Here is a 26,834-nt window from a genome sequence, read left to right on the forward strand (position 1 = left end):
TTGAAATGGAAAATTACCTTCCAGTTCCTTGTTTCCAAAGTTTTCTGTCTTTCTTGTAATGCCATGTTGTATTTCCATTAGAGCTGATACAGCAAACTTTTAAAAAAATCCTAACAACCCAACCCACACGTTCATCACCAACACTAACATGGCCAAACAACATGGTTTCTAAAATTCCATCATCTAGATCTGCCTTTGTTTTTTTCATTTCCCCCTCCCCCACTTTTTTTTTACACTTGAAATGCTGGAAGACTTTCTATAAATGTAATAACAATAGCAAAAAGTTTATTTTGATGCAATTTCATTTAGGCGTGAAATAAAAAAACACAGCTAGTACCCAAAATTCTTTTGGGCCAATTTAAATTATTTATTTCCAAAGTATGTTAATGAAACACTTCTAAATGACAATATTTCCATTAATTATGTCTACTACCTTCAAGTATTTAAAGGAGAAATTAATAAAGCATTGATGCAATATTTTAAAAAGTGGCAAAGAACTTTTATACAAAATTTCTTCCATTTGTAGTTATATTATTACCTTCTTTATCAAGACAGATATGGTTTACAGACTTATGTGGAATTAAAAACTTTAAAACCACTTAATCTCAGCAATCAACCTCTGCAGAACTGTTTTTAATATTTATAAATAAACCTATAATTATGGTTTCTCTAGCCGTCTTCGGCACTTCTATTATTTTTAAGAGATGACATGATACAAAGCAAACCACCCCAAAACCATAATTTCCTTACATATGTGCAAAACTATTGGTCGTGGCAGAAGAAAAGAGTGATTATTACTCCAAATGATTCAAAATTCACCAACACAGTTAAATGACTTTTCAGGACATTTTAGGTGGACAAGAATTAAAGTTACTGCAGCCTGCTCTAAAAGATGTCTCCAGTTTGAAGGGCTGGGACTAAAGTCAAGTCTGAGTAAAAACAAAGTTCTGTTATTTGAATTTCTGCTTTTTCCGTGCCTGAAACTCTTCAGCTTTATTTTTGACAGACTTTATTAGCATTGATAGGGCAGGATCTATGGCTTTCTTGGCAACCTCTCCTTTCTTTGCCATCTTGTTCTCCAGGCCCTTGTTTGCCTCCTTAAGATCTCGCTCCTTTTCTTCTCTTCGGCGAGCTTTCTCTTCCAGGATCTTTTCTACTGCTTTTGTCTTCTTGAAATTTGGATCTGAAGGATCCAAATTAAACAGGGGAGAAGTAAACATGGCTTGGAATCTTGTATCAGCAACATTTACCTGAAGGAAGAAAAGAAGCATTTATTTTAGGTGAACTTTTCTCATGACAGCAAAGCTTTTAAGCCCAATAAAACACAAGCTGCTTCAGAAGTCACAGCTCATGAGATTCCTGGAACTGCTCCAGTCACAAAGTCAGGAAGTACACAATTACCTGGAAGTCATCTTCTAGTAACTCTTTCTTTTTCATAAGAAGTTTCTTCTTCTTCTTGCTCAAATTATGTTGTTCTACAATCTTTTTATAATTGAAATGTTTTCTGGTGTCATCCTCATCATCCATCATCAGTAGAGCCATTTCAGCCTGTTACAAAATAAGAAAAGCCACGTACTCAATGAAATTTTTCCATTAAAAAATTCAGCATCTCATTCATAAAGCCTGTATGAGCCTACGTTTATTTAAATAGGTTGAAATAGGGTCATCATGGCAGTATTATTTCATCCATAAAAACATTCTTTTAACATTTTGAGGTGTACTATTAATAAAAATTTATTTCCTTCTCATTAGACATAAAATAAATGCAAATACCCACATTCAATTTTCAAGCATAGTAATAATCTCATCTGAAAATTGTACACCACAGCTTAGAAATAACTAATGGATACAATTTAATATTGATATTCATATAGCTAAATAAAAACTAACATATCTGGATTTAAGCAATTTCTTTAGTTAACTTTTTCTGAGAAAGAATGAAAAGAAAACACAAAATAGCAAATAACAATCTTCAAGGACAAAAATATATAAGACAAGGTTTAAGCTCACAAACATTTCATACAATACTGATGTTAAAAAAATAATAACTTTTATTTTATTATTTTTTGGGCACTGCCCAACATACAAACTTCTTGGTAGCTTTTGTTACAAAAGCTCTCACTACTAAAATTGTATAGTTTTATTCTAGTGCCATCCTATGAAATTCTGCAGTTCCACTCACACACCAAATACTTGCAGAATTCATGCAATGCAATATTTTACATCACTTTACCTTCTGTTTTTCAACTTCATCTTCGTCCTCTGAGGTACTTTCTACTGATTCTGGCTTCTTCTTTAAACCTAAATGCAAATACAGGGCATCAACAAATTTATCAAAGCTTATGCATGAAGGCATAATTTACCTATAGCTAGAACTTCTAAGTACATCTCATTTTCTTGCATTCAGTATTTAGATGTCAGATGTGGCAAAAGGCTGCAAAGTTAAGAAAAAACCAAGAAGACTTAAAGCCATAAAAATCCACTGAATAGCTGTTCAGTTTAAGGAGGCAGCAACATTCAAAGGGCATAAATAAGTCAAAACCATGGTTTTACTGTAATTTTCATAGAGCAGTAGAGAGAAGTATTACAATAGTGCAGGCAAACGCTGAGATCACACTACTCCCAGGGTGTTTTCTAGTGGAAATTAAAATATGATTGACTCTGCTCAGACTGAATATTGTTCTGAGGAAGCTCCCCTACCCCTTAACATTCAGATACACAGTGCTGATTAGACAGACATAATGAATACTAACAGCATAAGGCATTAGTCAAACCTAACTTCTAATGACAACAGACGTGTTTCTAAATCCTACAAAAGCAAATCATTCTCTTTGGAATGCTGGTAGATCTTGATCAAAAGGAAGCAGGAAAAGCAGAAGGTTTCCTGACCTGAACCACACACTCTGACCTATGAGCTTGGAATGACATTCCCAGAAATTTACTGCAGTCCACTGGGGGTACTGTTAAGGAAGACATTTGGCTTCATTTTGTTAAGACAAGCTTGTACTCAGACTAGAATTACAAGCATGCCAGACACATGTCAAGTTAATATCACTAAGGATACCCTGAAAGACGATGTAATTCTTGAAGAAGGTTTTTTCCTAGCTTGACTATTCCCTTGACTATTTCTACGTGGATTCCAAACCAGAAATGGATTTCCAGAAGAAACAATCCACCACCACAAAAAAATAAAGTATGCTGATGCACAGTGTCATCAGCTCAAAAAGTAAGCTACTGATTTAGTAATTCCAGAAAATGTGCAGGAAAATCAGATCAGGTATGATATTGCTACCTAAACTATACAATTTAAGTTACTGTGTAGAAGGGAGAAATAAATACCTTCTGTAGGACTTCAACAACTATGGAATCTATCTTTCGGAAGTGGCTAAACTACAGAAAAGGAGCACAGAGATACAACTGGAGAAAATTATATGAGTAGTTAGATCAGTAAATTTATTTTCTTTCTACACATTTCCCAAAGGAAAGTCATTCAAGTCACTTTCCCTCCTCTTTCAATCTATGGGGAATCACAGAAGGGATCCTTACACCTTCAGAGTTTTCTGTGGCTGCAGATGGGTCTGAACAAAGAGTTGGTATCCAACTGAGCTCCTCTCCATGAAAACAAACAAATTAGTAAATCCTTTCTATCTTACTTTAACACTGTGCAGTTAGTAAAACCAGCTTAGGACATAAAATCACTCTTGGGACTCAAAAATTTGTATCATACTGAAAATGCTTCTGCTTGAAAATTCACAAATGCATCATTCTCTGTATTTTTAACATATTCCTGCCACAGTCCCTCTTCCCACATACACTCTGCTAGCCCACCACACACTTCCTGCACACTTACAGCAAACTGATTGCAAGCCCTCCGATTTTTCCTAGCACTTCATCCCCACTGCCGTCTTTTAATCAGATATGTCTCATCTACAGCAGAAGATAACTTCAGTGTGACGCAGAACTAACTGGTAGCTGCCACCAGCCAGTATAAAAAGTGTCCAGTTTCTGCTGTAATCCCCACTCAAGCTGCTATTTGGCGCTTTCTCAGCTCAAGAATTTTGTTTGCGACATTAACTTTGCGCATCAACAACTTTCCAGCTGACAGTAAAAGCTAATCATAACTTTGAGACTTCAGACACAGAAACTGAACCCAAATCAAAAACTGCTCTCACAAAACTTCTGACTTAGAAACTTGAGTCAGTCTCAAAAGCCTTTCATCTTTTCATCTATGTCTTTCAAGTACAGGTTCTACAACTGCACTGTAATTTTGTTGTTAAGGTCCTATGTCGTTGCACTCATGCTGCTCCCTTCTGGCTGTAAAAAGCCATCAATTCCTACGTGCATCATAAATTAGATCACAAGAAGGCATCTAATGGTTTGGAACTAATAGGAGTTACAATAATGTGTGAAGAATTCCTCAAAAGTTCAACAGAAACTATGTTCAATAGTTTGATGTGTTCTTAAACCGTTCAGTGATCTTCAAAAGCAGGACCTAGCTCTCATGTTAATAAGCAATTACACTATTTAGCTATTAAACAGCTTAGGCTGTTTGACAAGAGTCATTCTGTCTCCCTTCTCTAAGGCCCCACAGAAGCTGATGCAGTAACAGTGAAACTGGCCAAGCCAAACCCAAGTCTTACAAGGCTTTTTTAAAATAGTATGGGCATCCCTGTAAAATGAAGGTGACAATTGTCTTTTTCTTGACAATATGAAACTAGAGTCAAGCTTCTAGAATGCATCATCAAGGCTCAAGTATCTGCAGCATCTGTGGTACTATTAAAAAGTCACATGAAAACTATGCAAAGCAAGTACTACCATGAATCCCACACAGACAGCTTTTGGGCACAGCAGGCACAAAGAATTTGTTCTACCTTGCCTCCTCCAAGGTGAAGTACCCACAGTGTAAGAATTGCAGCTGCTTATCAGAAACAAAGACATACCTGAGGAACATATGCTTTAGTAGACTTCCCATAAGTTCCAGTTTTCCTTTCACAGCACTCAGTTTTTATGCCCTTGGTCTAGCAGCTCCTTACACTCTTGCTTCCCTGCAATTGCCTCAGCTTGACAGAAACCAAGCTACACAAGACCAATGCATGTTACAACCAGCACCTGAATCCAGCACTACTGCATCCTCACTTTCTGCACTGGTCCACATGAGTCTGCAAATAAACCCCGTCATATGCTTTTTCAGCATAATCTAAAATTATCTGACAGTCAATTTAAGGGTGAAATTTCAATCTTCCAGGGGAATTGTGGAAGGCTTGTGAAAAATTATGGTCATTGAAGCCGCCTGTACCCTAAATACAAAGTTGGCAGAATTGCAGCCAAGTTCAAAGATGACTGTAACCCATTTTCCCTCTCTGAATAAGTTGTGCTTAAAACTAACCCCAACTATGACACAGAGGCTGTTCTGGGTAAACTTGGTGAAAGCCAAAGTTGTGCTGTGTAATTACCATTAAAATATAAACTGGCTTGCAGCCAGCCACTGTACTGTCCCTTTAGAACTTCTTCAGGGCTAACCATGTTCTGGTTTTCTCCTGTATCTCAGTAATTATCAGTAATCTTGAAGACAGAAGCTTCACTTTGTTAAGCTTTATGTGTATTTAACTATCCTCAAAGACTCCACAAACATTGAAGTCTATTCTCCATGTTATGGACATGGTTTAAAAATATGCAGATAAGCTCATTCTCTGCCAAGCCTCTTTAGGACACGATAATACAGAAGAAAACACTTTTTAACAGATTTCACAGAGAACATCACACATCATATGAGAGTACCTAGGCAATCTTGCTATTACAGAAAAATTAAACAATTTGGTGGAAGGAACGGTTATCTTTCTAGTGAGTTACTTAAACCTATGCACAAGCCACACAGAAAGCAGGGCAGAAAACAGCACTGCATGACACTTTGGACTGTGGTGTTTTTTTCTAAAACATGGACAGAACTCACTCTACTATTCTGTATTTCAGATCATTAAGCACAAAATCATCTGGATTTTGAGGTTCAGTTATTTATTTCATCCTAGGATAGATTTTAACAATCAGGACAGAAGCCTGTGATGGCAAGTATAAAATTAAAAGTAACTTACCCTTTTTATATAGAACTTGGATCTGCACTTCTATGCTCAAAAAAACCCCAAACAAACAACAGACTGGCAACATTAGTAAATCTATTGCTATCTTCTTTATGTTTGTTTTCTTCTTTTGTTTTTATGCCATTTTTCTTCTTTTAATATACAATAATATAAGCCACCCTTAGGATCTGGCTCCCAAAAGTATGGAACATTAAAAACTTACCTTTATTGATTTTACTCACGAAATCACTCAAAATAAATTTGCTGTTACCATGGCAAAAGCTAATTTAAACATATGAATAAAAATCTTGTAAAAAAGGTATCCTAAAAATCTAAACTGTGCAAGTTATTTTCTAAAATATTACATTTCACTACTGGGGTTTCCAAGCAGCCAAGACTACTCCAGTAAAAATGTGTATCAGACTAAGAGGAAAGTAATTTCTTCTCAAAGACAAATTTGTTTATGATGCAAAAACATTTGATGTTTTTGTAATTGATGCAAGCTTCAAAAAGACATATATATATATATATATATATACATATATATATATATATATATACACACACATATATGGCTCTTCCTATATAAAAAGACTTCCAAAGCAGTGGAGGTCTTTTCTCTGTAATACTTAGGGGAGCAGCTTGTTTTTAACAGCCATCCCCAGAACCTGGATAACTACTGGTCTCTGGTGAAAGCCATGAGAATATTCCCTACCATTCCATGTATTACCATATCCACAATTTTACAGGAACAGCAATTTTAGGCAAACGACACCTACTTAATTTAATTCTGAACATTCCATCTCTGTGTTAATCCAGTCTGACTTTGTTTCAAAAACTCAGTATTTAACAAAAAGGCAGATTCACTCTAGAAGTTGCCTGTCTTGACTGACCTGTTTTCTCAAATTCTTCAGCAAAATAGGGGTCATTGAGATCAACATCAGGTGGAAGTTCATCTTCACTCTCTTCTCTCTCAACAGCAGCCTGTAACAAAGCACAAACATTATTATTTCAATCAACATCTAACTACTGTTTAAGTTTCACTGGAATGAGATGTTCTGTTAGTAGCTATGAAGAGGAAAACTAAAATACTGTACATGGAACATCAAAAAGCCAGAGTACACTAGAAGTTGATAGTAAAGACAAATCAATGATTTCAACCCTCTTTCATACATTTTTCTTAGGCATATCCCCACACTGTGATGCATCAGACAACCATGCCAACAAATTACAGGATCAGCACTCTTATGTCCTTACTTTATGTTCCACCAAAGCTATCCTTGGGGACAGACTTGAGTAAGAAAGCTCATTTTGTGCTGCAAAGATCAAAAAGCTGGAGTTTAGATTTAAAAGAATGAATTTTCTTACTGGTAGTAGTGTGTCATACACCTTTGTCCTTGACCTAATTTATCAAACTGGACAAGAATGTTATGCTACACGAAGTTGCTCTGCTACCAAACAGTGCTGCTTACTCCATTTTTAGCACTTACCAACTTAAAGAAGTTACTCATCAAGTGCCAGTTAAAACTAACTGACACACACAGAGTAACTCAAGGTGTACTCTCAGAAGTGTAATTCAGCAATGAGTTACACTGGGAGTAATTTAAGACTACAGAGAACCTAGTTTCTGCATGCCACATGCTTTTTTTTTTTCCACTTGCAATTTGAAATTTTAATAGTTCTTTACTATTACAGTTTTGAGAAACAAGTCTGTTTCTGCCCCAAAATTTCCAATCCTAAAATTATCATTGTTATAACAACTTTGACTTGATATGCACACAGTAGCAAAAAAATACCACTTCTAAGCATTAAAAATGCAAATTAAAGCCAATTATTATTATGACTTACTTATCTTTACAGCAGCACAAGTTGATAAAAGATGTTTTGTGTAAGCATATGTATGATCAGCAGTATGCTGAATATCCTTTTGCTCTGTAGGTTTGATAAAGTACTCTCACTACTTCCATGTGAGTGACCACTGCATATTCTAAACTTAAAATAGCACTGGCAGCTGGACAATTTATTTTGTTTACCTGAAGGAAACATTAACAACCAATTAAGAAAGTAAACAAACAACTCCCCCTCAAATGGCCTACGTAAACATTACCTTTCTCTTTTTCTTAAGAATTCTTTTCTCTTTCTTCTTCTCTAGGTATTTTTGCCATGGAGTCAGGTTATCCTTTCCTTCCAACCTGTTTTTGACCATTTCTTCAGCAGTTTCTTTGAGGCCTAGAAAAAAAGCCATAGTAAAGTAAAATGTAATGAATCTTTTTTTTTTTTTAATCAACTGTTTTCTCCTTTGTAAAAGAACAATCTAGCATTTCTTCAACCGGTCTGGGGAAATAACATAAATATTGCTTAAAAACACATCATTATAAAGAAGATCATTTTACAGGATGTGTTTTTCCAATTAAAACATTCCTTCAGTAAAAGTACAAGAGTCAGAAGAAGAGTTTGCTATGTGGTATCTGATCCTCAACACTCCTGCTGTTCCTCAGAAAGTTCTCTTCTCCAGACATTCAATTGTGCAGTCTACAGATGCCAGAATGAGAAACACAACAAAACCAACAGACATACACAGAGCCCTTATGTTTAATGTACCACACTATCATTAGTTAAGGTTCAGAATTAGTCACGTTGCTGAAACTTTGCCTCTGTGACAATACTTCGACAATGCTGCAGGATCTCTGCTGACCACTGTATTTTTCCTTAGAGGAAAGTAAACCTCATACAAGTTAGTAGGCTCTTAGTAATTCTGGCCTAACAGGATCAGACAGTTAAGTTTGGATGTGTTAATTAGGTTTACATTAAATTCCATACTTTAGCACAGATACCCGCTGTTTTCATGCCTAGCACTTGCACCTGTATAGACAAATGTGTCTTAACCTTTAAGCTTTTACAATAGAACAGAATGGAGTTTTCTATAAACATGCATGATTAGACCATTCAATGATGTAAGAACATCACCTCAAAAATAAATCCATTAAATAACTGAAGCATTCCCATTTTACATGTATAATATTTAAATCTAGAATATGCACTTCATTTAAAAGCAATCTTCTAATTTTGCTAAAAAATTCCATACACATCAGGAATACTTTTCTAAAATTCATTGCATCACGGAGCACTTGGATTTTATGAAGATGAAAACTGATTTCAGATGCACCTCATAAACTTTCAGCCTGCTCTTCACAAGACAGGCACTTGCAAAAACAAAATTCCATGATCTAAGGAGAGATTAAGTGACTTGCCTTGCAATGCACTGGAGCACAGTTCAGTGGAAGAAACAGAATCCACTTCCCTGGTAGGCAGTAACAATCTGGGCGATGAACTACTTTTCTCCTACCTGCAATTCCTTACTTCATTCACTACACACTTTATTTTAAACTTCTGTAACAAATCAGCCAGATATCCTACAGGTAACATCGTAAGTGACTGAATTATCTTGGGAGTTTGTAGGAATCCTGTTTCTGCTTCACCATCCAAGCCTGATATTTCTTGTCTCTTCCCCACTACTTCCAGTGGTCTCTCTTCAGCACTCTCTTCATCCAGCCCTGACCTGACCATATCCTCCTCTCCCACCCCTCATCCCAGTTTTATGGGTTAGAAATCATACTAAGACCTCTCCAGATGTCCTAGACTAGATCCCATTCCTTCTCCCAGATTTCTCAGTTTCCAAGTCACCATTCCTCATCATTCCTCCCAGCTCTCCTCAGTATGAAGGAACTGAAAACAGTGATCATGATGAAGAATTGGGGCAGCTTTCAAGGACAGTTCTAGCTGTCCCCAGAAGAGCAGAACATTTTTTCTGAAAAACTGTAAACACTAATCCCTGGTTTTGTGCTCGTTGACACTCCAAAAATAATTCCAAGGCTGGGAGCTGGTTGTAACTTGTCTGAAAAACAAAGTATGGACAAGATCTAAAATCATATTAAACCATAGAATCATAGGAGGAAAAGAACGAAGCAAAAACAAGATAAGGGATCTTTCTACTCGGAAAGGCACCAGAATGAACAGTAAATGGCAAACTGCTACAGCCACAAAAATTGGGTACTTACCCATCAAACAAATCAGAGCCACGATAAAGGGAAGATTTTGCATAGATTCACTAAAAACTTGTCATTAAGAAACTCTTATACAACAAGGACAAATATTTAGTTATCTTCCAAGTTCATGAAAGCAGAGTCATCAGCTTCCTTGAAATGGAAGCACTATAACTTCAGATACTCTGTAGTACTTTTATGGAAAAAATTACTGGTAAGGTAACAACCTTGCAGATTCTCTTCAAAGATAGTAAATACAGAATTCAAAACAAAAAAGTCACATCTCCAGCAAAAGAGAGACCCAAAATCTGGAAGGAAGTTATAATATTTCTGATTTATTTGCCTGGAAAATGGAATCATTTGATCCATCTGGCACTGAAGAACTTGGAGGAAAATCCAGCCCTTTCTTGTGGTATTTGGCAGTCTCATGAAAGGCATTAGAGTTTCTCCACAGATTAGAATGGCTTAGAAACTACAGTCCAGACCACTTCCTGAGAACAAGAGTGTATTTAAGTGGTCATAAGGACTTTGATTGCAGAGGGGGAAAGGAATTGTACTTTAGGTAGAAATACTAGCTGGCCATAGAAAGATCTAACTTATATACCCTTACTGATAGTGTTTTATTTTTTAGTATTAATGAATCACAATTGTTTTATTTAATCTTCCCAATCAAGAGCAAGAAAAGAGAGGAAGAAGGTCATGTACATTAGCATGCAATGACATCATACTTCAGCTAAAGGATTAAATACTAAAGCAAACCTAAACATTCTGCTGTTCACACTGGTGGGACAGCAAGGGATGGGTGCATGCCAGAATTTTTACTTCTCCAAACACAGTTTTGAAAACTTATGGAAGTTTAACAGCCTGCAACCGTCACTGTTGTTAGAAGCTAGAAAGATACATTTGTGTTCTCAGGAAACCTAAACAAGCAAGTTCATCTAGCGTGTAATGCCTCACCAGAAAAATGAAGCACCCTGTTGCAGGTAGCTGAAGCAGCAAACAGAAATACTCTGACAACATTAGAATTTGTCACCCCCAAAGATAAAATAAGTTAAGTCAACCAAGCTTTCCTAAGCCGTAAAATGCCTGTGAGAAGCCACCAAACGTAGCAGCTGTCAGGTGTGAACCCACAGCCTTCTATTCTAGCTCTGACCAAAACAAATTTGAAAATTTCCTCTAAGCCTAGGTAAACATTTATATCTCACTTGTCCCAAATGAAAACTTTTTAAGTTCAAAAAACCCCCCAAAAAACCTGTATAGACATATGGCTGAATATCATCAAGAAATGCAGTTGTGGTCTTCTCTCTTTTCATTTTCTCAGGGGAGCTTTGGGAGCTGGATAAGGATTCATAGTAATTGTTGCTTAAATCAGATATGATTAGGAAAACAGATGGATGCTTAAATATAACACTGATTTTGTGCCTAGAAGAAACAGACTAAAGAGAGTTGGAACTACATCTAATTTATTTTTGCTGGCACTGTGGTTTATTTAAAATTATTATGACTCAAGAATAACTGAATCATTGACAAAGTATGCTTTCTATAACCATGTGTAAATAACTGTGCCAAAACTCAAAATTTTAAATCAATTCAAATATCTGCCTTTCAATTGAAAAACTTCCTCAATTTAACTGTTGTAATTCTTCCATGAATTAAACATTTGGGCAGGAAAAAGATTTTCCAATAAGTAAAGCTCATTAAGGCAGAACTTGATAATAAAAATATTTCAACAGGCATAAACTAGTTCTGAAAAAAATTAAGGAGTCTTCAGAGATTACAATAAAAACTATTTTTGAATGCCCAGAATGCTCCAAGTGAACATAAATGGTTTTGAAATTTAAAAGAGAACATTTATTCAAGAAAAAATAACGTAACAACTAACATTCCTCCCTCCCATAATGAAGCACAGCCTCAAGTGTGTAAAAATTACCAGAGCTATAAACTACTGTTCAGCATGTGTTGCCTGTGCTCCAACATATAAAAAACATATATAAAAGAGTATCCCCTTCAGGTGTGCAGGACCTCTTCTCCAAATGCTGCCTGAAATCAGTAACCACAGAATTTTTGAGTCAATTAAGACACCCATTTTCACTTTTGCTACTTGTGTTTTGGACAAAACCATGATGCAGGGGTCAACAGCCACAAGTGACACTGCTGACCTTGTGCAGGTGAACAGTCTCTAAGAAAGGCAAGTGAACACTTCTATGATTTCCAGAACCTCTGCTCTTCAATTAACCTCTCATTTTTTCAGGGTAAGAAATGAGGAAATGTTAACATATACTGTAAAATCATAGTTGCTAGATTAGCATTGAATACTATAAACTATCCATGTAAAATTCATTGTGCACACAATGCACATTGAACCTAAAATTAGATGAACAAACCTGACCCATCCAACTAAATCAGTCAAATTTATCAAGATGGGAGGGGGGGGGGGGTTTCTTTGGTTGTTTGGGTTTTTTCACCACCCCTCCCTCAAAAGAGATAAGGACACAGCAAAAGTCCTTGCAGTCCTACAAGAAGGTGCAGTAGGGAAGGAGTTGGACTAGGTATAAGTATGCAACAAGTTAAATTTTCTAAAGTCAAGTTCCATTGCAAAAAACAGAGAGCTCATGCATCAGGGAACTGGATTCCATATCTACAGCAATTAATACTCTATTGCTACTAAATGTTAATGCAATTTACTCGTAACATGCAAGGTATAGTCTTAAGGACAGCCTCTTAGAAAACTTCTTGCTCTCTCAGGGCAAGCAAGGCTAAAGAGCTTCCTTTAGTCTCCCTTAAAACAATTTTCATCTCCTAAAAGGAATGGTTTGCTCTAGATTCCTGACTATATTACCACATTAAGTTGCTCAAACTTTTAATTTACAGGACTTCTTTCAGACAATTTGCAAAATTCTTCAAAACAAAGAATGTGCAATAAAGAAATAAAAACCTCCAACTGTGTTTTTCAAAACCAACACAAAAAATGGTTGCTTTAACAAAACCTAAATACAACCTTATATGAGTACAAAACACACTCCTAGCAGCAATTGATCCACCTGTGGTTTCCACCTTGTTGGGGGTTGGTTCTTTCCCTTTTCCCTCTGTAAAATTTTCCCCATTGTCATGTTAAGATACCTGTTGATTAGGCCCTGGTAGCAAGGGGGAAGTGAAAAAAGAGGGAAACCCCTCAATATCCAAACATCCAGAAGAGCAAACGGAAGGCTCTGGCTCGGCCCATTTCCCCCGCAGAGTTCAGACGAGAAGGACGATCGCCGTGTCACCCCATCCCTGCCATCCCAGCACCGGGAAAACCATCCTCACTGCTGTGGGACCCTGCCCTGCTGCCTTCTCACTTTAACCTGCCACCATCCAGCACTCTGCTGAGCACCAGGACCGACACCGTGAGCAGAGAGCTCTCTCCATCTCTCTCTCTCTCCCCCTGGGACAGCGCTGCCATCACCCCCAGCCCTCCTGCGGCTCTGCGGGACCTGCCTGCCCCCAGCACCGGGAACTGCAGCTCAGGGAAAAGGTGCCTGCAGCCAAAAAACACTGGGACTGAGTTACTGTTCTGTTTGTGGCTAATTTCATAGCTGTTGTTGTTCTTGTTTGTCTTGATAGTTATACTAGTAAAGAACTGTTATTCCTATCCCCATACCTTTGCCTGAGAGCTCCCTTAATTTCAAAACCATAGTAATCTGTAAGAAGGAAGGATCACATTTTTCAGTTCAAAGGGAGGCTTCTGCTTTCCTTGGCAAACACCTGTCTTTCAAACCAAGACAGATTTTGGCCGCCCAACGTGGGGCCCGAGGGCACTGAGAAGAAAATATGAAAAAGGAATAACAGTTCTTGAGTTACCTCAGTTTTGTGTTAGGTGGCATCATGTTGTCCAGCTTACCGTGGTTTGGGCTCCATGTGGCCACAGCTTTATCTCTCCCATTTGCAATCCCTTACTTGAACATGGGTCCTATAACTCAGGCTGCTGTAACTATTATCCAGTTTATTTTCTGGGTCGATAACGTGAAGAATTCACGGATTTTTAACTTCCTCTAGAAGGCGGGCACATGGATTCGGAGCTATCACACTCTAACTGTATGTTTTTGGGGTTACTTTAATAATGGTACATACTGTGAGGATGTGACACCAGGAAAAATTTTGTCCCAACCCCTTACACAGTTTCTTGGGTCTGCTCCACCAGTTTTTGAAGGGTTCAAATCTCTTCTAAGCAGTAATGATATCATACAGTGGCTGACATTGCTAATAGGCCTTGTAAACCTGTTCTATTTAACATTCAGAGATGAGGGGAGATTGACTTGGATGACAACCCGGACATGTCTCCCAAGAAGTAGGGATTCTGCCCCAGAGCCTGGCCCTGCCCCAGAGGTTAAGGATGTTGCTCCTGAGCCTGACTCTGGCCCAGAGCCCACCTCAGAGAGGAACCACCCAGAGTGGGTGGGGTTTCTAGTGAAGGAGATGGGCCAGATGCTGAAGGAGTACCTTTCCCCAGCTCTTGAGAAACTCTCTCCCTGCCTTAGAGGGAGAATCTGATGGTGCAGCAGTGGAACCCACAAATGTTACATCTCTCCAGGCTCCAGCTGAACTGCAAGGGCACTCACAGCCAGCAGCAGTTGCCCCCATGGAAACTAGGAAGTCTAGGGTGAAAACAAAGCACCTGGATAATAAGGATCAGAAAGCAGGGCCCTCACAACCAGCAGGGGAGCCAGAGGTTGAGATCGTCACAGAGTCCCTGTCATACGAGAGTCTCGGTAATCTGCGTAAAGATGTTGTACGAAGGGGCCGTGAGGCTTTTACAACGTGGTTACTGCGGGTCTGGGACCTTATGGGTACAGGTGTGCAACTCTATGGTACTGAGGCAAGGAATTTGGGACCCCTGACCCAGGACTCAGGTGTGGATGAGGTATTCGTAAGGGAACCAGGCCCCCTTTCCCTCTGGGAGCGGCTTTTAATGAGTGTAAGAGAGAGGTTTGTCCATAGAGAGAGAATGCAGGAGCACCACCATAGAATGCGCTGGAAGACCCTTGAGGAGGGGATCCAACAGCTGAGAGAAGTGGCAATACTGGAGGTACTCTTTGGGGAGGGGTGGACAACATGACAATGACCCCGACAAGGTCAGGTGCACAGGGCAGATGTTGTGGAATCTGGCACACCTGGGGCCATCTCAATACACCACATTCATTGCAGCCATTAATGCTGACACCAACCACGAGACAGTGGGTTCTGTTGGCAATAAGCTCAGAAATTTTGAGAGTATGATCAGTGGCCCAATGCAGGCTCAGGTCTCTGCTGTGATTAGGGAACTCAGAGTGGAGTTCAAGGAGGAGATAAGAGGAGTGAGGGAGGAGATGAGGAAGGTCAATGCAGCACCAGTGTGAGTCACAGATCCCAGAGTTAGAGCTCAACGTCACCCAGCTAGGGAGAGAGGATACACCCCACGAGCTGACCTGTGGTTCTTTCTGCGTGACCATGGGGAAGACATGAGGTGGGATGGGAAACCCACTTCTGCCCTGGCAGCGTGGGTGCGTCAACTCAGGGAAGGAAACACTAACCAAGGGAGCTCCACTAAAGTGAAGGTAGCCTCAACTTCCCATAACCAAGGTGCAGGGTATTACAAAAGGGAGGATGATTTGTCAGATCCCCTTGAGGGAACCTCCAACATGTATGCCCAGGAAGGAAATAATAACCAGTGCTAGAGGGGCCCTGCCTCTAGCCAGGGAGAGGCACGGGAAAACCGGGTCTTTTGGACGGTGTGGATCCGATGGCCTGGCACATCAGAGCCACAAAAACATAGGGCATTAGTTGATACTGGTTCACAGTGCACCCTAATACCATCAGAACATGTGGGGGAAGAGCCTGTTTCTATTGCTGGGATGACAGGGGGATCACAGGAATTGACTTTGCTGGAGGCTGAGGTGAGCCTGACTGGGAAGGAGTGGCAGAAGCATCCAATTGTGACTGGCCCAGAGGCACCGTGTATTCTAGGCATAGACTTCCTCAGGAATGGCTCTTACAAAGACCCAAAGGGACTCAGGTGGGCTTTTGGAATAGCTGCTGTAGAGGCAAAAAACATTAAGCAATTGAACACCTTGCTTGGACTGTCAGAGAACCCATCTGTAGTGGGACTCCTGAAGGTGAAGGAGCAGCAAGTGCCAATTGCCACCTCGACAGTGCACCACAGGCAGTACAGGACAAATCGAGATGCCGTGATCCCCATCCACAAGATGATCCATGAGCTGGAGGGCCAAGGGGTGGTCAGCAAAACCCACTCACCCTTCAACAGCCCCATCTGGCCTGTGCGTAAGTCTGACGGAGAATGGACATTGACTGTGGACTATCGTGCATTGAATGAAGTGACTCCACCGCTGAGCGCTGCCGTGCCGGACATGCTGGAACTCCAGGACGAGCTGGAGTCCAAGGCAGCAAAGTGGTACGCCACCATTGACATTGCCAGTGCATTTTTCTCCATTCCTGTGGCAGCAGAGTGCAGGCCTCAGTTTGCTTTCACCTGGAGGGGCATGCAGTACACCTGGAACCGACTGCCCCAGGGGTGGAAACAGAGCCCCACCATCTGCCATGGACTGATCCAGGCTGCACTGGAAAAGGGTGAAGCTCCAGAACATCTGCAATACATCGATGACATTATTGTGTGGGGGAACACGGCAATGGAAGTTTTGAGAAAGGAGAAAAGATCATCCAGATTCTGCTGGGAGCCAGTTTTGCCATCAAGAGGAGCAAAGTCAAAGGTCCTGCCCGAGAGATCCAGTTCCTGGGAGTAAAGTGGCAAGACGGGCGGTGTCAAATCCCCACTGAGGTCATCAATAAGATCACCGCGATGTCTCCACCAACCAACAAGAAGGAAACACAAGCTTTCCTAGGTGCCATAGGCTTTTGGAGAATGCACATTCCTGAGTACAGCCAGATCGTGAGCCCTCTCTACCTGGTCACCCGGAAGAAGAACGAATTCCACTGGGGCCCTGAGCAGCAGCCAGCCTTTGCCCAGATCAAGCAGGAGATCGCTCATGCTGTAGCCCTCGGCCCAGTCAGGACGGGACCAGAGGTGAAGAATGTGCTCTACTCTGCAGCTGGGAACAAGGGCTTGTCCTGGAGCCTTTGGCAGAAGGTACCTGGTGAGACCCGAGGCCGACCTCTGGAATTCTGAAGCCAAAGTTGCGAAGAGTCTAAAGCCAACTACACCCGAACAAAGAAGGAGATCTTGGCTGCTTATGAAAAAGTTCAAGCTGCCTCAGAAGTGATTGGCACAGAAGCACAGCTCCTCCTGGCACCCCGACTACCAGTGCTGGGGTGGATGTTTAAAGGCAAAGTCCCCTCTACCCACCACACCACTGATGCCACATGGAACAAGTGGATCACCCTCATCACACAGCGCGCCCGTATCGGAAACCCAAATTGCCCTGGAATTTTAGAAATAATTACAAACTGGCCAAAAGGTAAAAATCTTGCCGATGAAGAGGAGCAAGAACAAGTGACCCGGGCTGATGAAGCCCCGCCATACAACCAACTGCCAGCAGATGAAACTCGTTATGCTCTTTTCACTGACGGTTCCGGTTGCATTGTGGGGATGAACCAAAAGTGGAAAGCAGCCGTATGGAGCCCCACACGACAGGTTGCACAAGCTACTGAAGGGGAAAGTGGATCAAATCAACTTGCTGAACTCAAAGCCATTCAGCTTACCCTAGACATTGATGAAAGGAAAAAGTAGCCAAAGCTTTACATTTACACTGTGTTGGGGTTGGTTCTTTCCCTTTTCCCTCTGTGGAATTTTCCCCATTGTCATGCTAAGATACCTGTTGACTGGGCCCTGGTGGCAAGGGGGAAGTGAAAAAAGAGGGAAACTCCTCGATATCCAAACATCCAGAAGAGCAAACGGAAGGCTCTGGCTCGGCCCATTTCCCCTGCGGAGTTCAGACGAGAAGGACGATCGCCACCTCTGTCCCATCCCTGCCATCCCAGCGCTGGGAAAACCATCCTCACTGCTGTGGGACCCTGCACTGCTGCCTTCTCACTTTAACCTACCACCATCCAGCACTCTGCTGATCACCAGGACCCACACCATGAGCAGAGAGCTCTCTCCATCTCTCTCTCCCCCTGGGACAGCGCTGCCATCACCCCCAGCCCTCCTGCGGCTCTGCAGGACCTGCCCGCCCCCAGCACCGGGAACTGCAGCTCAGGGAAAAGGTGCCTGCAGCCAAAAAACACTGGGACTGAGTTACTGTTCTGTTTGTGGCTAATTTCATAGCTGTTGTTGTTCTTGTTTGTCTTGTTAGATATACTAGTAAAGAACTGTTATTCCTATCCCCATACCTTTGCCTGAGAGCTCCCTTAATTTCAAAATCATAATAATCTGTAGGAAGGAAGGATCACATTTTTCAGTTCAAAGGGAGGCTTCTGCTTTCCTTAGCAAACACCTGTCTTTCAACCTAAAACATACCTTCACTCTGAAAGGTGGCAACAATAAATCTCTGTGAAAGTCTTATAAAGCTACCTATGTATGAAAACTCCTTGGCCTTGAATGCTCGGTGACACAATGAATTGACTACTGAGTGAGCAACATTGTGAATGCAAGTAGTGACACGCTGTGGACAGATGGAGTACAACGCTGTGTCAGGGAGCACTTGTCCTGGCCGCATGACATATGCTTTTTCAAAAAGGTTTTGACAGAATTCATGTCAGAAATTATTGGAATTATAAAACCATGGTGGAAAGCACAAAACCATTTTTAATGCCCATATATCCTTTGGAATAATGTCTGAGGAAGAAACAGGAATAAAATTTTCTGTTCACTTTAGTCCATTTCAGTGAACTGCTACAGACCAGAATATTTCAAACTGAGCAGAACTGCTATTCAGCTGAAGTTACCTGAGTGAACTCAGAATAATATTTGTATAAATCTTATCATTAGATATGCATTCCTAGCTGCAATTAACCCATCAGTAGTGAAGGGACTGGATCCTGGTGTGTGTTCTGGTCTTGCTATATGCAGTAACAGAACGGGGCCATGTCTTGACATAGGCTGCAGTCTCACACCTGCTGCACCTTGCTGCTCCCAAGTAAGGAATGTCATACTACCCTAGTCTTTCAGCTGCACATTTAACCTTCTGAACATCTGCCTATCTGACATGCTAACTTGGTGGAAAAGATCCAGATTTTTTTCCCAGGATAGTTCTGTTATTTTTGCAAACAAAATTAAGCTTGCAAAGAGACCTACCAAGTGCCATGGCTGGTACAGGCAGTCAGAATGAGCTCTGGGCCAGGACCCAGGTGATGCCACAGTGCAAACCTTTCCATTCATGGATGTAGTGAGCTATTTAACTGGCTCATTACACCTCAGGGAAAGTATTCGGACTGAGTGGTTTTTTGTTGTAAAGAAAAAGGAGAACTGGTGTTTGGGTCTCTGGATGAGTTCTGCTGGGATGCTATAAGGTGAAGTTACCTTTCACTGATTTCCAGATGTCAATCTGGATGTCACTCTTCCCAAGTCATTCCTGGTAGCTTGCTTTCTCCTAGAGAAATTTCACTGGAAGGTCAGACTTCTCCCTCTTTGCTCCCCCAAATCATTAGCATTGTGCAAGCTACATTTCCAAACCATTCTCCTTTAATTATACACCATGTTTCCAAATCATACTGGTTTTCATTTTTAAAAGTGTAAGTATGTTTTATGGCCCTATAGCAAACACATGAATTCTACTTTAAGAAGTCTATAAAGTGATAATTAAAAAAGCAAGTACAAAAAAATTCTACCAAAACCAGTCTATTAAGTAAAACTTAGAGCTGAGGAACTGAGTTCAGTCATGCTATCTCTTCTATTTCCCTCACTGTAAACAATCTGGATTTCAATTTATGGGGAAAAACAAAAGGATTTGCTTCCCTGACTATAAATTCAGCATCTTACACTACAGCCCTGTCAGCAGACCAATACTGCATATCTGCCAAGGCAGGAAAAGAAAAAAAAAATAAACCCTACCTGGAACCCATTTAATTTCCATTCCTATATCTTTTTCTTCCTGCTTTTTCTCTTTTTCTTGGATACTTTGCAAAAGTTCTCTGTACTTGGCAATTTGCTCTTCATCATCTTTTTGGCTTTTCCTCGGTTTGTCATCTTCTATTTCATTAACTACATCACCATCTAGGAGGAGAGAGCAAAGTTATCACAGAAAGCCTCAAGAAAGTGAGCAACGGAATTTAATCTTCAGGAAATAAACCTAAGACACACACATTATTTCCAGAAGATAATATAAAATATTCTCATCTATTACCCCACACAGTAGCCAGTTTAAGAATTCCCTTATTTAGATGAAATAAAAAGAGTATCTGAAAAGACAGAAGACAAGTTTTCCAGTAAATCACTGACTGGACACAGCATCTTTCACTGTATTTTAAAATTATTAAAGTCCCTCCCAGCAAAGTAGAATGTAAATCTCCAAAACCAGCCCTTCCAGCCCTTTGTGTAGATGGGCATTACATCTGCTCACTTCCAGTCCACTGGTACCTCCCTGATTATCCAGGACTGCTCAAAAGTGATGGAAAGGGACATAAATAAGCATATGATAACTACCAGTTCCCTCAGCACCCTTGGGTGGATCCTATCTGGCCCCACAGACTTGTGTGTCTCTAAGTGGTGTAGCAGATCACTGACCATTTCCATTTGGATTAAGGGGTTTTCTTCCTGCTCCCTGTTCCTATCTCCCAGTTCAGGTACCCAGAGAACTGACATTACTGTTAAAGACTGAGGAAAAGGATGCATTAAGTACAGAAGTCTTTCACTCATTCTTTGTCACAGTGCTTCCCTCTACATCCAGTAAAGAATGCCGATCCTCCTTAGCTCCCCTCTTATTGCATATTTATTTATAGAAACAATTTTGGTCTTTCACGGTAGTAACCAGGTTAAGTTCTAGCTTGGCTGTGACTCTTCTAATTTTCTCCCTGCATCACCTCATAACACCCTTGTAGTCCCCCTGAATTGCCTGCCACTTCTTCCAAAGTTCATAAACCCTCCTTTCTTTTTTAAGTTCCAGGAAAAGCTCTCTGTTCAGCCAGGCTGGGCTCATTCCCCACTCATGTTTCGCACAGCACATGGGGACAAATCAGCTGCAGCTGTTTTTCCACCTTCCTCATCAGAAGCTGAGATCTAAGAGGGAAGCATCTGCTCATCCAGAAAATAAGAGGCAACTCTGTTTTGAAGACAATTAGAAAAAGAAGACATTTGGTTGTTTCTTCTGCTAAGTGTCCTGAGAAACAAGAAGCTGTAGTGGATGGGAACTGAAAAAACCCTTAACCTAAAAATGATCCCTAGATCCTGCATAGGGAAGGGGCTACCAGTTTTTATTTATCACTAGGAGAAATTTAAGTAGCAATGCATATTGTCCTTCTTTCTCATTTAGACAGAATTTGTATTTCTTCTGTCAAAACTAACAGTTTGAAAACAAATGCTCAACATTGCCTTCCAAAGAACTGTAAGAGCTTTTAATTCTCTAAGCAAATAAAGCAAATCTGACAACAGCTGCAAGAAAGGAAAGTGAGCTGAGTATGTTCTCAAAGTTTGTTCAGAGTTCAAATAACCTTGTCAGTGGCTTTCAAGTATCACACTGTATTGCACAACATCAGGAACCATTTTCTGATGCATATTAAGGCAGCAATGCTTTCTGCCAACAGCTTGTTCAAAGGCTTTTTGAACAAAACACACAAACCAAAAAGCTCTGGGGCATTAACTGCTGCACTGCAAGAGAAATACAATCAACCTGGGAAGGAGAAAAAGGCAAAAACTGATGAAATTCAGAGTATAAAACACAAGTATTTTCTTATTGTTTTCAAAAGAAAATAGCAAAAAAAGTGCTAAAAGATTTTAAAAGAACAAAGTTCAAATCATGAGGCCAGTCCATTCCAATATAATAATTTGTTTTTAAAATATGACATTAATACAAAATATAACCAAATACAGAGGTTCAATATATTAAATTGGTGACTGGCAGCTGATTCAGATGAGATCACATTCTTGTAATCACAGCATTGTGAAGAGATAATATTATTAGTTTAAGAAGATTATCTTGCAGTAGCCAAGTAGATTATTCCTTTTTTAAAAAAATCATCAGCCTCAGAAACTAAAGACAGTAGCAAACTTGTAGCAGATATAACATCTGACAAGAGGACTGCTGCAAAGCTGAATTTTTTTACAAGTGAGGGGGAATTTTCTTTCTGTGATGTAATGGCAAAGCAGAAAACTCAGCTACTGACTTGGATGCTGAAGGCCATACCATAAAAATTACCCTAAATGTCTCAATTGTATCCAGGGTAGTTATTAAAATTCAGATATATAAAAAATAAAAACCAAAATACATACAATGCACACAGACCCACTGAATTAAAACTAAAAGCTTTACACTCCAGCATTCAAGAATCAAGTCTGAAGTAAAGGTTTTTGCACTGCACTACAGCATGCTATGAAAAATTGAATGTGTTATGTCAGACTTTAGCCATCAAAATCCCTGAAGTGCTGCTCACATGAATATTTGCTTTCATAACCACCCTATCACAGATGCCTTCTTTAGCATCATGGTAGCCTTGTACATAAGAGAAGATGGAAATGCTTTACTCTGCATCCTCTGCTCCTCCTTACAGACTTCACTAACCATTGCTGGAGAAACTAAAGCTCACTACAGTGCAGTTTGTAAGTTTTTATGTAATGTAAGAAGCAAATGGACATTATCACTGCCAAGATAGTGCCAAGATGAGCTTGCTGCCACAAGACTTCCCAACTCTATAACCTGAAGAATCTGTAAGGTCTTTTTTTATGCTCCAAGCTCATCGCTGATTGCAGCAACCTGCTTTAATGCAGTATAAATCAATTTTAACATACGTTTGAAAGACCTAGTTGAGGCTTAATGAAATTTTGTTTGCCTTGTAATCTAGGTTGTATATATTAAGAGCAGGATGAATTTTAGAATGAAAACAAGCAATTTAAATCAGGAATTTAAACATTGCTGCACCATATGCATAAGACTCATGTACCTCACAAAGTCAGATGAAATTCTCTTTATATTCTTAAGAAATATGTGAATCAAAAAGCATTTTTGCTGTTAATTTAGTCATTATCCACCTTGCATTTCAAAGTATGACTTCTCCTTTGAAAAGGAAATACTTCAAGTTCTATGGGCCTACAATTTATCTCAGAAATTAGCCAATTAAAAGCAGATATTGCCAAACTCAAAGACATGTCAAGATACCCTGAAAAAGAAAGAAAAAAGGGAGGAGGAGGAAAAATAAAATGCAAGGAAATTATTTTCCACTCTGAGGTGCAAGCTCCTATTCAGAAAGCAGCTACTGTAATCCAGTGGAAGGTGTCCCCTGCCCATGTCAGGGTGTTGGAGCTAGATGGTCTTTAAGGTCCCTTCCAGTCTGAACCATTTAATAATTCTGCTCAGGGGCACAATCATTATACAATAAATATAATACTGTCCTTATAAAAGATGACATTCAAAGCATTTTCTACAGATAGGAAGTTTAAATATTTAAATAATTTGCATTCAAAACCCTGCAGCTAATGACTTTGTGTACAACATTAATTACCAAAGTACCTTGCTGCTGTTCCTCCTCTTCTTCACTTGATGAAGCCAAATAAGCTTGGAAATCCATGTCAAGAAGCTCCTCTTTGTTAAAAGTTCTGCTGAGTGATGTTACCCGCTCATGATCTGTCTCATCCCATGTGATATCTACCTTAAAATTAAGAATGCCAGTTGTAGAAGCTGGAACACTAAAACTAAACACTGTAATGCTGTCTTTTTAGGGAAAATTATTTTGTACTTTCCATTCAATATAAACCTATTAGTAATGCTCTCTACAATAACTCACTATAATAACCATTTGGTAACATGAACTTAATTGTAACAATTTGGAATTTATTCTACAGTCAGATTCAATGAGTTTGAGCTACAAGAAGAACTGAAGAAATCTCCTAATGCACTGAATTGTTCTGTAACAGCAGGTCCCACAACACAAAACCTCTGTAAGCCAAACTTCCCTTGTGGCAGCAGATACTGGTGTTGAAGAAGCCACCAACCCCTCTCTTTTCCTCTTCCAGCAGGAATTCTCTGCTGGAATAACACATGGATTGCAATGGAGACAATGAAAGTGTTTGCACAACTTCATCCTCAACCAGAACATGAAACAGAACTGACTGAAAAATGATCCAGCAGAAAGTACTTATTTCTCAACTGATCACTTCTCCAATCTGCTCCATTTCATGGCCAGATGGAAATGTTTGCTGTCAGGAGGACTGAGTAGGAATGAACTGCTACAAGTAGGGGAAGCAACTGTTGAAGCCTGGCATTACTACTGAAAAAGCTCTTACTGATTTATTCGTTAACATCCATTTTAGGCAAATTAAAAGATTTAACTGTAAATAACAAAGTAATTTCATGTGCAATTTGTCACGGACATACATTGAGGTCAAAATTCAATATTTAATTTGCATCAGAGAAGCTCAATCTTCTTTAAAATCCAAACCATAGTTGCAATTTGTAGGACTGTAGCATGCTTAAATATATATATATCTATATCTATATATCTATATCTATCTATCTATCTATCTATATCTATATCTATCTATATATCTATATCTATATATATCAATCTATATATATATATATCTATATATATATATATATCTATATCTTTTAATACGTTTGATGTCTTTATTTTGAAATGGTGGAGATAATCAGGGATCTGTTCCCCAGTACATATATAATTCATAACCTGACAGCAAAACTAAACAAAAAAGAAAAACATTACATAAACACTGTAAAGATACCTTTGATGTTCCCATAGCAGCAGATGTGAAGTACTTTGGCTTATAAACAGCTACGTTCACTTCTGAGGCTACATCTTTTGGATTATCATCAAATGTAACATTATCTGGAATAAATCTTAAAGGCAAATAAAACATGTTCTTCTTCAGATACACTGGGAAATTGAATAGTATAAACAGTCTAAGCTTTCATGAGTATGGTACATCAGCATGAAAGAATTAGCTGAAATAAAAAGGGGGTAAGCCTGAAAAGAAAACAAAAGAAATGGACAAGTACTCCACGCATGTAAGATTCATGGCCTAGCTTCTGCAGATCTGTTCCACAGGTTTTCAGTGTATAACAACACCCTGTTTGGGAAGTATTTCAATTTTCAGTCGGGAGTAAACAGGTTAATGGGTGGGTTTTTGGGTGGTTTTCTTTAAGAACCATCTTTTCAGAAAATTTAATATTAAAAATTAAAAAGAAAAAGTTAATAAAATAGGACTTGGAAACAGATAAATAAGAAATTTCAACCCTTTTAGGAAAACCTGGTACATCTTGAAAATTATAATTATCAAGGAAAAAAAATGTTTAAAAGGCCAAAGTCATGAATAACAATCAAGAATTTAGTTTAAAAAAAGACCAAAAACCTTAGTATACTACATGAGAAATTACTTGCGATTTTTTAAAAATCTTTGCAAATGTAGTCTGATAAGTCATACTCAACATTAAAATTTAACAAAGCAGAAGATTAGGAAAGTAATTGGAGAATTTCAAACAGCTGTGTTTGTTGTAAAACATTATCGGTGTTTAAAATGATGAAAAGTTACATGTTCTCCTAACAAAGATGTCTTTTCCAAAATGGTTCAAAGCAAATTAACTGAGTTCCTCTAGAAAATGATTCAAAGCAAAAAAACCCTTAACTTTCACTGACTTCCAAGAGTGTCCATAACAGAGGCCCCAGCAGACAAATAGGGCTTTTGTTGCAACTTTTAATGATTTAGCAACTTTCCTGCTTAGAATGAAAGGGATTTTTTTGCAATCAAAGGAAATACTAACAACAAACCAAACCATAATTTAAAATCCTTTCTTTCCCAAACATGACTTTTGAAATATCAGGGCAACCAGCTCATTCACAAGGACTAACATATCTATTGCAGCTTTGTGACAACAGCAGCAATAATCTTGCCTTGTGGTAAGGAATCACAAAAAAGACCCAATTCTGGACCCTTGGGGAGAGAAAAAGAAAAAAGATTCGTTTACAGAATTCTATTACTTTCCTAAATTGTACCAAAAGCTTGAAGATGTAAACAGAGCTTTTGATCTGGCTTTTCTGAAAATAGACTCTCTATGCAGACATCATCTTGAACTTCCCATATTACAATAAAAATGGTCAAAAAGAAGAAAGAAGAACCAAAAGGAAACCTAACGCTGGATGCCAAATTTATCTTCATATCTCATTTTAGTTACAGAATAAAGTCAATATAGTTTATTCCAAATTATTACAAACTGCCTTTAATTCACCCTCCCTGGCCCAACATGCAAAAATATCACCAGTGGAGTTACCTCAAGTCTATGAAAGAACAGCTACTTTCAAATTCCAGTCCATCACATTCCTCATAAATTTTATTGGCTGTTTCAGGAGAATCACATTCTACAACTGCATAGAAATATTTCAGTCGCTTAAACTGGTATTCCCGCAGTTTTTCCCTATAAATCCTGCAAAAGTGGAAAAATTAATTTTAATTCAACTAATTAAAAACATGCACCAATCAACCACTTTCCTAATCTTATAGATTAGATGATAAAAACCACAAAGTTCCACCAGTATTGAGTTTTCTTCAAGCAAAAGCACTATTTCAGACAGTTTTATTAAGTGTAAATTTTGGCTATGACTCCCCTGAAAGGTCACAGGGATG

General features: G+C 39.2%; 1 protein-coding gene across 1 annotated transcript in view; it reads right to left on the bottom strand.

The window, feature by feature from the left end:
* Positions 1 to 357: 357 nt before the first annotated feature.
* Positions 358 to 26,834, bottom strand: part of ESF1 (ESF1 nucleolar pre-rRNA processing protein homolog) — a 32,349-nt gene continuing 5,872 nt past the window's right edge. Inside the window, exons 6-14 of the mRNA XM_062489393.1 lie at positions 26,482 to 26,634; positions 24,939 to 25,053; positions 23,707 to 23,845; positions 20,100 to 20,261; positions 8,182 to 8,303; positions 6,968 to 7,058; positions 2,234 to 2,301; positions 1,402 to 1,548; positions 358 to 1,250 (exon numbers count right to left, since the gene is read on the bottom strand). Coding sequence (XP_062345377.1) covers positions 951 to 1,250; positions 1,402 to 1,548; positions 2,234 to 2,301; positions 6,968 to 7,058; positions 8,182 to 8,303; positions 20,100 to 20,261; positions 23,707 to 23,845; positions 24,939 to 25,053; positions 26,482 to 26,634 — 1,297 coding nt within the window. The 3' untranslated portion in view covers positions 358 to 950. The remainder of the gene's footprint in view (positions 1,251 to 1,401; positions 1,549 to 2,233; positions 2,302 to 6,967; positions 7,059 to 8,181; positions 8,304 to 20,099; positions 20,262 to 23,706; positions 23,846 to 24,938; positions 25,054 to 26,481; positions 26,635 to 26,834) is intronic.

Source organism: Cinclus cinclus, chromosome 3, assembly GCF_963662255.1.
Source record: "Cinclus cinclus chromosome 3, bCinCin1.1, whole genome shotgun sequence".
In the NCBI taxonomy this organism is placed as follows: Eukaryota; Metazoa; Chordata; class Aves; order Passeriformes; family Cinclidae; genus Cinclus; species Cinclus cinclus.